The 11,739-nt window shown below is 32.9% G+C and overlaps 1 protein-coding gene across 1 annotated transcript; it reads right to left on the reverse strand.

The window, feature by feature from the left end:
• Positions 1-9,796: 9,796 nt before the first annotated feature.
• Positions 9,797-11,133, reverse strand: LOC145094209 (uncharacterized). Its single transcript, XM_079032510.1, has 5 exons — positions 10,981-11,133; positions 10,736-10,888; positions 10,391-10,624; positions 10,258-10,285; positions 9,797-10,194 (listed from the first exon to the last, which is right to left on the reverse strand). The coding sequence occupies exons 1-5, from the start codon at positions 11,131-11,133 to the stop codon at positions 9,797-9,799; spliced, it is 966 nt and encodes a 321-aa protein (XP_078888636.1).
• Between the last annotated feature and the right edge of the window lie 606 nt (positions 11,134-11,739).

The raw sequence follows: 11,739 nt of genomic DNA on the forward strand, positions 1-11,739 counted from the left end.
ATTTTATTCCCGTTAAATAATGATGTTTGTAATATATTTGTCATTGTCTATGTAATATGTTTGCTATTGTGTTTGTAATATATTTGTAATATATTTGACATTGTGTTTGTAATATATTAGAAGTATATTATGTTTGTAATATATTTTCCATTGTCTTTGTAATATCTTTTCCATTTGTTTGTGGTGTTAAAAACGACATAATAACATAAGTTGTGTTTTCAGGTTACCATAAAAGTATGTTTTTAATGCTTATTTTTATGTTTTATATGTTGGCTACCTTCTTTGTACATAGTTGTTCGTCGGAAAATATCCGGATTTCAAATCTGATATCATTACCTCATTGGTTTTACCCTCCAAATTATGTTTCGTGGTGTTAAAAACGACATAAAATAACATAAGTTGTCGTTTTCAGGTTACCATAAAAGTATGTTTTTAATGCTTATTTTTATGTTTTATATGTTGGTTACCTTCTTTGAACATAGTTGTTCATCGGAAAATATCCGGATTTCAAATCCGATATCATTACCTCATTGGTTTTACCCTCCAAAGTATACTTCGTGGTGTTAAGAACACGACATAAAATAAGATAAGTTGATGTTTTCAAGTTACCATAAAAGTATTTTTTTTAATGATTATTTTTATGTTTTATATGTTGGTTACCTTCTTTGTACATAGTTGTTCGTCGGAAAATATCCGGATTTCAAATCCGATATCATTACCTCATTGGTTTTACCCTACAAAGTATGTTTCATGGTGTTAAAAACGACATAAAATAACATAAGTTGCCGTTTTCAGGTTACCATAAAAGTATGTTTTTAATGCTTATTTTTATGTTTTATATGTTGGTTACCTTCTTTGTACATAGTTGTTCGTCGGAAAATATCCGGATCTCAAATCCGATATCATTACCTCATTGGTTTTACCCTCCAAAGTATGCTTCGTGGTGTTAAAAACGACATAAAATAACATAAGTTGTCGTTTTCAGGTTACCATAAAAGTATGTTTTTAATGCTTGTTTTTATGTTTTATATGTTGGTTACCTTCTTTGTACATAGTTGTTCGTCGGAAAATATCCAGATTTCAAATCCGATATCATTACCTCATTGGTTTTACCCTCCAAATTAAGTATGCTTCGTAGTATTAAAAACGACATAAAATAACATAAGTTGTCGTTTTCAAGTTACCATAAAAGTATGTTTTTAATGCTTATTTTTATGTTTTATATGTTGGTTACCTTCTTTGTACATATTTGTTCGTCGGAAAATATCCGGATTTCAAATCCGATATCATTACCTCATTGGTTTTACCCTCCAAATTAAGTATGCTTCGTAGTATTAAAAACGACATAAAATAACATAAGTTGTCGTTTTCAAGTTACCATAAAAGTATGTTTTTAATGCTTATTTTTATGTTTTATATGTTGGTTACCTTCTTTGTACATAGTTGTGTTGGGTTTTGGTCCTAAGAACATCCTATGTGCTCATACAAACCCTAATGCTTGGATCTAGGTTTCTCTATTGTACATGCATGTTATCCAAGACTATAAACCCTAATTCCAACATACAAGTAATCATATTAACATGAGAATAGGTTTAAGATGTTACCTTGATTGTTATGTAGCAATAACAATCCCAAATCTCCTTGTATTGACTTTAGAAAGCCTAGAGTCACAATTGTCACTCCTCTAATGGTTCACAAACACCATAAGCAAGAGGATGAAGAGGAGAGAGGATGGAGGCTGCCCAAAAACGTCTACAAACCCTAGAAGAGTCTTAGCCATGTTTTTGGTCCAAAAGGGATCTATATATAGTGAGGCTATTAGGGTTATCTAACAAGGAAACCCTAATTTGGATGCTTAAGCCCTAAGCAACCCATGGACTCCTTTAATTAGGGCCTTGGACGATTTCCTTATGGGTTTCCCCATAGAATTCGTCCACTCCTTAATTTAAGACAATCCATAGCCCAAATTGTAATTATCTTATAATTACAATTCCAGTCCCTTAAGTTTAATTAATCTCTTTTAGTCACAAAACTAATTACCAATTAATTCTTGACTAATATTAATTAAACAATATGATTTCTCCTTTAATATATTATTCCCATAATATATTAATAAATCATATTTAATCCTTTCTCTCCATAATTCATCATATCAAGTTGCTTTGGTGAAGGCAACTTAAAAGGACCATGCACCATCGGGTCAAGTACATACCAAAATAGTTATGGACTTAGACACTAATCCAACAGTCTCCCACTTGGATAAGTGTAATAACTATTATGCGTATAACTTCAGATCCTGATCTGCAATCGTAGCTTTCCAAAGCCGTTGTCAACTCTGATCTTATCAGATACGCGTGTCCTTAGATAAGGGATCATATATTCCTCCATTCTAGATATCGTATGAGATATGATTTCAAATCATTCTCTTTGTACTATATCTCGATTCCCGATTTATGACGACTGACTAATTGAACAAATCAAATTAGCCCTAGCCCAGCCGAGCATTTACGTTTGTCATCACTAAATCATCGAGGGGCCCAAAGATATCGCTTTTATCCTACTTTGGATAAAAGGAACGGATAAACTTTGATACAATGCTTGCTTGCACTTACTCACCGAATCACACACAACAATATGTTTTATAACACCAAGTTACTAGTGCGTTTATATATCATCAATGTGCAACCAATTTGCAAGATACAACTCACACACCTCGGTTTCAAGAATATAAGATGTTATCGTCTCACCAATCACTCGTGATACAATTCATGGAGTGATCCAAGTGAGCGTGGGTTTAATCCAATGCTCAAATCATATTCATAAGCACTCATGAACGTTGCAGCAAACATTTGCTTATGTCTAATACTCTTTTAGACAATCCACACACCAATTCACAACAGTCTTCATTCATATCTACTTCCAACATATGAACGACTGTGGCCCGTTCGAATAATTCGATTATTCTTAATAAATTCAATTATTCTGGAAGTCAAAACATGCAAATGTGAAACACAAGAATAATACTAATCCCATATGGCCTCAAACCTTTGAGTATAAATAAAACTCCTTTTATTTATCACCATATCGATTACTCATTATTTGTCGTTTCGGGTAATCAACTTCTTACTTGAATTATTACACTGGTCTCATGCTCCTAGCATGCACACAATGTTTACCTATGATTCTAACTTTGTGAAATAGACCAAATTGAACACATTTCCAATCATTCTCATTTCACAACTCCAAATCCTTTTTCATAAGTGAAAGAATATCAATTTCTTGCTACTTATAGAATATGCTAGATTCTAACATTCTATGCAATGATCCTTTTGTAATGTCACTGCACCAAAGTCACAAAGACTATTGCCAATGATATTACAAAGTCCTCTATCGGACATTGTTACAAGACAATTTCTCAAAGTACATTCCTTTGAACATCCTTTTGCATAAAAGTTTCTAATCTAGACATAGATTTTCAATATCCAATTCTCAATATGGACACGTTTCCATATTTTCCATATGACAAATCATTCTTAATAGAATCTTATCTATTCGTAATGATGCCGATATGGTCCATCCAATATGGAAACATTTCCATAATTTCCATATGACAACTCATTCTTAATAGAATCTTTTCTATTCATAATAATGTCGATATGGTCCATCCAATACCATACTTCCAACTACTCACAAGCGACCAATCCTCGTCAAACTTTGGATTGTCCTTTGATAGTTGTTTAATTATTTTAGTCAAAACCAATTCTAGTCCCTTTTCCCTCTAAATGCGCTCGACATTTGGAAAATTTTAGAATGGTCAAACATTAAAGCATTTGTAATCGATCCTATACCCGAAGCGTATGGGACACGACGCATAATGTTTTATTTGTTATGTTCTCAAAATTCGAATTGTGAAGAGGAATGCCATAATCATAATCGAAATTTTAAGAACACACTATGTACCTTTGACTAAATTTATTAACATTTCTCAACCTAATCCTTTAGATTTGAAATGAAGCATAATATTCTCTCCCTTAATTATAGCAAAACAACTTTACAACCCTTACGACTTTGCAAGGTATAACTCTTGTTTTCTATAATTAATATTGCCAACTTGCAATACGTGCCTTAATAATCATACAATCATAACATTTATGCTCCCACTATCATGATGATTATTATAAAACATAACACTTATGCTCCCACTAGCTTTGACATGTATTCAGAAACAGCTTAACTTTCAGAAAAACAATGCTTATTGAATCTCTTAAGTTCATGTTTCTAATACTTAGTGCCTTGATAATCTTTTATCAAGGCTTCTTGAACTTATACACCTTTGCCTTAGATAGTTCATATGTGTGTAAACAATTGCCAAACCTCACAATTCAAATTATGGAAAGGGATACCGTAACCATAATCGAATTCGAGAATGCAATTTTACAATCACTATCTTCTTAAAATCTTTCTTAGTGAAAGCATTTCCTCATAATCATTTTCATGAAGGAGAAAATCTTATGACACTTAGATTTAAACGGTGTATTTGTTCCTATCCATGTGAATTTGTCAAAACCAAAGTTTACGACAAATTCAAACTCATATGGATCGAACTTTCTTGATCTCGATTTCTTGCCTTTATGGTAGCACAGCTGCCCACCATGTCTTCCAAGTAGTTAAGCAGCTCACCTTTTCTTATCACTGTACTTTCCATTGATCAAGGTCCTTGCCTTTTATGCATTCAAATGAGAACTCATAGGACTCACATGCATAGTTAACTCAATTGGAACGGCACAGAAACAAAATAATGTCAACACGATATGTTGTAAACCTTAACTCGTGTGTTAGTGATGATCGACAAGGTCTATTTGATTTGTTCTTGAAACCTTTCAAGACCAATAAGACTCCCACTGACTCCTTGACATATAAGATTCTCTTGTCGATAAATATTTCTTGACAAACAAATATTCAAGAGTTAGTGTAGTTTTTATCAAAACACTTCATAAATTGGTCCTAGTTGGTCTTTGTCTTATCCAAGACATCACAACTTTCCATATTTGATGAATGTTATAAACCTTCTTAATACTTTTCCACTCAATGTCACAATCTTAACTCTAAGACTTGTTTTGGAACGAAGTATGATTAACTTCTTGATTTAACCATTTCTTCAATTCTTGATTCCTCTTCTTAGACATACAATTTTACTAAGACTCACTTAGAGGATCAATTGAGATATGGTTCTTAATCATTAAGACCTATCATAAAGCATAAAAGGTACTCTCCCTTCTTCTTAGAATGGAGAAACTTTTATCTTTCTGTCTACTTGATTCTTCTTATTCGTTCTACTATTGATTTAAACCTTTTTCAATCAATCTAGAATTACACTTAATCTTGTAAGTATAATCACATTTACTAAACCTTTAGTAAATCATGACGAATATCTTTGTTACTCTTATGGTGGACTTGATCAACACACAATTTTGTGTACTCGATCTCCTAGTCCTTCACTTGACACTTTGTCAATGAATTAGTCTAATTTCCAAATATGAAATTTCTCATTCATCGTGCAACCAAGTTGCATGATTCCAAGTTTCTGTCCAATTGAAACTTGGGCGATGAGAAACTCTCCCTATTTGGTAAATTCTCGACTTTCCATAGATAACATAATAAGAACCAAATCCATTATTGCTAATAATAGAAACATTTTAACATCAATTTTTCATACACGCCATTACATGGATAAATAAATAATATAAAATCAAAATTTATTTTATTGCGGAAAATTTGTCCTTACAATGCAATTCATTGAAAAACTATGCTAATACATCTTTCTTAGCAATCTAATTCTAACTCTAAGTAGTAGCTCAAGAATCTAATCTTCGAGAAATGCGATCGAAATCCATTCCTTCACGGTTAGATTCTGCTCACTTCTTCCTTTAAGCTTCCTTTATTTTCTTCGGTCTTACAAAACATCAATTGTAATCTTATCACATTATGTATTAAGAATCTAGAATAGAAGCTTAAAAGAGTTAGTTAATGGATTTTACCTATATTAGAGCCATATGTTTCGACTCTCCCATCTCTTAGATCTCTTAGGTAAATGGGGCAGCTTCGTCTCGAATGCCCTTTCTCTTGGAAATAAAAACAAATTAACTCTTTTGGAACATGACATGGAACTACTTCAGACATTGTCTTTCTCTTATGATCAAACTTTTTTGATCATAGCATGTCTTTCGTTGCCATTGTCCATATCCATAGAGGTCTTGAAGGCAGATTCACCAATCAACTTTGCTTTTCTATTGCGCCAAACCATTGTTGATTCAACAGCAATAAGTATATATGTGAGATCTATAAGGGTCACGTCGCGGTTTATCATATAGTATTCTCTTACGAACTCACTATATGAGTTAGGAAGTGACTGAAGAACCCAATCAACAACCATCTCCTCACAGACAACAGATCCCTTTATTCTTAACCTATCAATGTGTGACTTCATCCCTAGGACATGTGCACACACTGACTTTCCTTCTTTATGTTTACTTGCCAAAAGGGCTTGAGTGATCTTGACCTTTTCAAGCCTTCGAACTTGTGGGTTAGGGAGAATAATTGGAGGAGGAGGAGGAAGTGAAGTATGATCTCTTGTTCCTCGATCGAATCGTGGAATATCATCTTCATGTGGAATGCTTGTTCCACGGGATTTGAGAAGACCATAGTTGTCAAACTTTGACATCTACAAAATGGGAGAAAACGAATTCAAGTTAGTTGATTCATTGAGTCCTAAGTAAATCACCCAAATGATATACTAAGGCTAGGACCCAACACAATATTCTACAACTCGGGAGAGGGATGTCGTAACCCAAATTGCAGAACATTTGAAGGTAAGTGAATGATGATTCACTAATTTCCACCATGATAAACGAAAAAGAAATTTAAGTTTTAAATCTATGAAAACTCCTAGATCCTTTGAGATTCATTGAACATTTCAATAGCATGTTTAAATCTCGATATGCCCCTCTTGTTTGTGACTGGGATGTCGAGGATCACAAAGTGGGTGTGAATAACCATGCAAACTACATGGTGCCCCCACATGTTACAATCACCTATTCGATGTGCCAGTAAACCACACACGCTCCACCGAACTATGACAAACATTGAGTCACCCTTTGCTACCTTTGCTTAGAACCATTTAGTGTGCCGGTAAACCACACACGCTCCACTAATGTCTTCGCAAGGGCACAAAGTGTAATTTCATGGAATTGCATCAATTCACTTTTGTCTAAGTAACTAAGATTGGGAATTTGAAAAACATTTAGTTACTTTAGTAATTCATTATACTTATAATGGAAGGTTTTCGTCATATCCTACCCGTTTGGCTAACGACCCTCCACTAGTCAAGAGTGCGGTGGGTAAGAGTGGATACCCATTCAATCGCCATTTTATAGGCAATTTCCTTAAACACCCCTTATAGACTAGCTTCGTGAATGAGGCCTACTAACGGTAAGATTGACCTTTACTCATACATATATATATATATAATGTTAGACTTTTAATGTTATATATAGTATAGGGTGTATTTTACACTTTTAAAATATTAGGTGGTCAAATTTAACAATTATACTTTTAATTCAATTAAATTGTAAACCAAAACTTTATGGATTTATTAAGCCTCTTTTAATTATACACCTTAATTAATTAATAAAACCATAAGGGTGTGATTTGAATCCTTTTCAAAACAATACTAGGGTTTTAGAATTTAACATTCCTAAATTAAACCTTTAATCAACTTTTAAATTCCAAAACTTGAGGGCAAGTTTTGAAACATTTCAAAACATTAGGGTTTAGAATTTAAATATACATCAAAATTAAACTATTAATCAAAATTTAAATTCCAAAACTTGAGGGCAAGTTTTGAAACCTTTTTCAAAACATTAGGGTTTCAACTATTTAAATTTCAAAACAACAAAACTTTTGAGGTCAAATTTAAACTATAAAACCTAAAGGGGAAAATATGAAACATTTCATAACACAAGGATCAAATAACAAATAATCTAAAATCACATAATTATCCATATTTGATTTATTTAATGATTTCTTGCAAAACAATTTACCAATTTAATCAAAATAATTAATCAATTATCACATAAGGAAACAAATATTTTATTAATTGATAAATATCTTCAATTAGATCAAGAATATACTCATATATATCTAAAAATCAGATTTATATTGATCTAATATGATAAGGCAAGTATCCTCAAGCAAAAACAGCAAAAACATGCATGTTATCCGAGACTATAAACCCTAATTCTAACATACAAGTAATCATATTAACATGAGAATAGGTTTAAGATGTTACCTTGATTGTTATGTAGCAATAACAATCCCAAATCTCCTTGTATTGACTTTAGAAAGCCTAGAGTCACAATTGCCACTCCTCTAATGGTTCACAAACACCATAAGCAAGAGGATGAAGAGGAGAGAGGATGTAGGCTGCCCAAAAACGTCTATAAACCCTAGAAGAGTCTTAGCCACGTTTTTGGTCCAAAAGGGATCTATATATAGTGAGGCTATTAGGGTTATCTAACAAGAAAACCCTAATTTGGATGCTTAAGCCCTAAGCAACCCATGGACTCCTTTAATTAGGGCCTTGGACGATTTCCTTATGGGTTTCCCCATAGAATTCATCCACTCCTTAATTTAAGACAATCCATAGCCCAAATTGTAATTATCTTATAATTACAATTCCAGTCCCGTAAGTTTAATTAATCTCTTTTAGTCACAAAACTAATTACCAATTAATTCTCGACTAATATTAATTAAACAATATGATTTCTCCTTTAATATATTATTCCCATAATATATTAATAAATCATATTTAATCCTTTCTCTCCATAATTCATCATATCAAGTTGCTTTGGTGAAGGCAACCCAAAAGGACCATGCACCATCGGGTCAAGTACATACCAAAATAGTTATGGACTTAGACACTAATCCGACAAGTCTACTATTCGAAATGACAATACATTATGCAGGCTAGAAAATAGTAGTCAAATCTATAAAACTGTAGTCAAATAATGTCACTGTTCAAGTAGGTGTTGTTTTTGTAATATATTTGTCGTTGTGTTTGTAATATATTTGTAATTTATTATTTTTGTAATATATTAGCCATTGTTTTTGTAATATATTAGCCATTTGTTAGTGTGTTTTTTGTTAAAAAAAAGTAGGTGTTGCACTTATATAAATAAAACTTCAAAAAATAAAGTGCATTCTTTTGTAAGGTAGGATTTTCTAAAATGGAAATGTTTTTTTATTAAAGGAGCATCTCAGAACATATTACATAATTAAATTGGTTTCCACATATTAGGAAACTGTTTCGAATACAAATTATGTTCGCGGTTGATAAAATCCCCTCTAATTCTAACAACATCTGTTAGACGGTCCCGTTCTGCTTGAAGCTTATGAAACTCCTTATTTGCATCACGAATCCACTTCTTTAAGATGTATGTTCATTCGTTGCATATTTATAGTGTGAAACCGACATAAAAGTACTGATTGAAAGAACAAATTTACTGTTCAAAACGACAAAATATTATGCACAGTAGAAACTAGCAGTCAAAATTCATTACGAAGGAGAGAATTTCGCTTAACATAGAAATGTTCATCACGAAGTGCAATTTCGCTTAAAAACATAAACAATTACAATTTTCAAATATTATATGCTTACATAGGGACTTAAAACCACAATCTTCGATTACTCCACGTCTATTTAAAAAGATAAGTAGTAGCAAATAATAGTCAAGTAGGATTACATAGGGATTAAAACGACCATCAATTGCTCTGGTATTTCCCATTCAGATGCAGGTGGAACAACGTTCACATTTCTAGTCTGGTATGTAGTTCGAAACACATCAGCCCGATAATATATTTGAACCATATCGGTTAATTCCGTGTTGTTTGTATAACGTGCTGCAACAATAGCATGACCACATGCTATACCCAAACTACGCCATTTCCCACAAGAACATGTGTGTCGGTTAAGATCTACAACACATGTTCTTTTTAGATCAAAAACTCGAAAAATATCAGAAGGGAATGGAGACGGGATCTCAGGTGGAATTTTAGTCACTTTCCATCCTAGAAACTTTTGCATCCTCTTGTGAAGGACCATCTCTGCATAAGGGGTGAATACGGTGCTCAACAACCCTGAAAAGTAAAAAGATAATCAATTATGTATATTTTACTGGTTTAAAAAGGTTGATACATTACCTCCTATGACATTGAGTTCTGCAAACGTCTATTGGATGTACTGAACAATTGTATCAATTAGCGATATTATCGGTACATTGCATTGCGTAACCGATAACACCAATAGGAATTCTGGAATATTAATGTTCAGTACATTCCAACGTATATTAGGGAAATAGGCTCGTGTCCATTTCTTATTTCCGATGTTGGTAAGAACCTCACGTGCAGCATAACTTAACTTAGAAAATGATTGTTGAAAATCTTGCGTAGTATATGCTTTGCATGCACGGAAGAACAAGTAGTCTAAATTTTTGCTTTGACCGATTCTTAAGAGACAATAAATCAACACACTCTTAGACGAATAACCATGATATGCATCAGGGAATACCTGACCCACATAGGAAGAAATGGTATCGTCCATATCTGTTATGAACGCAACTTCCCTACCCTCTCCGATAGCATCCTTCTACCTCATAAGGAATCAAGTGCAAGAGTTAACAATATTTGCCACCCCAATACCAAATGCTATTGGCGTAGTGTTGTTATTTCCATCCATGGCAACTACTACAAACATTGAATTAAGATACTCTCCTCGAATTCGAACATTGCCTGTAAAAATGACTGGAAGCATGCATACTAAGAATGCGTTGATCTATTTCATATTTTTTACAGCACAATTAATAGTTTTTTTAACTAATATAAATCTTTGTAGCACAAAAAATAAACAAATCGCAAGTACATTACCACACATCGAATAGCGAAAAAACATAGTTGGAACCGATCCAAAACATCAGTTTTAATGTAAGTGTAACTATCGGGATTTATACGTTGAATGTTGTGTAGGTAAACAGGCAAGTTGGTAAAGCTTTCTTCATGGTCATTGTATGAGAAACTCATGTTTAATGTTGACGAGTTAAACACAAATTTAACAATAAAGATGATTTAAATCAATACCTATAAAATAATGGGGTAGTCAACACCTAGTAGACAGTAGTCAAACGCTAGTAGATAGTAGTCAACACCTATAACACGGTAGTCAAATTACAATCATATGTCCGAATTTCACTGTACGATAAGACAACACATAAAGTAATAGTCAAACGCTAGTAGATAGTAGTCAACACCTATAACACAGTAGTCAAATTACAATCATATGTCCGAATTTCACTGTACGATAAGACACAACATAAAGTAGTAGTCAAACGCTAGTAGATAGTAGTCAACACCTATAACACAGTAGTCAAATTACAATCATATGTCTGAATTTCACTGTACTATAAGACAACACATAAAGTAGTAGTCAAACACTAGTAGATAGTACTCAAAACCTATAACACGGTAGTCAAATTACAATCATATGTCCGAATTTCACTGTACGATAAGACAACACATAAAGTAGTAGTCAAATGCTAGTAGACAGTAGTCAATACCTATACAATAGTAGTCGAATGGCAGTATATAATCCCTTGACGATATATATTTACCTATAACCACTAACAAAAA

This window comes from Lactuca serriola, chromosome 3 (assembly GCF_051521515.1).
Source record: "Lactuca serriola cultivar US96UC23 chromosome 3, Lser_US96UC23_V15, whole genome shotgun sequence".
In the NCBI taxonomy this organism is placed as follows: domain Eukaryota; kingdom Viridiplantae; phylum Streptophyta; class Magnoliopsida; order Asterales; family Asteraceae; genus Lactuca; species Lactuca serriola.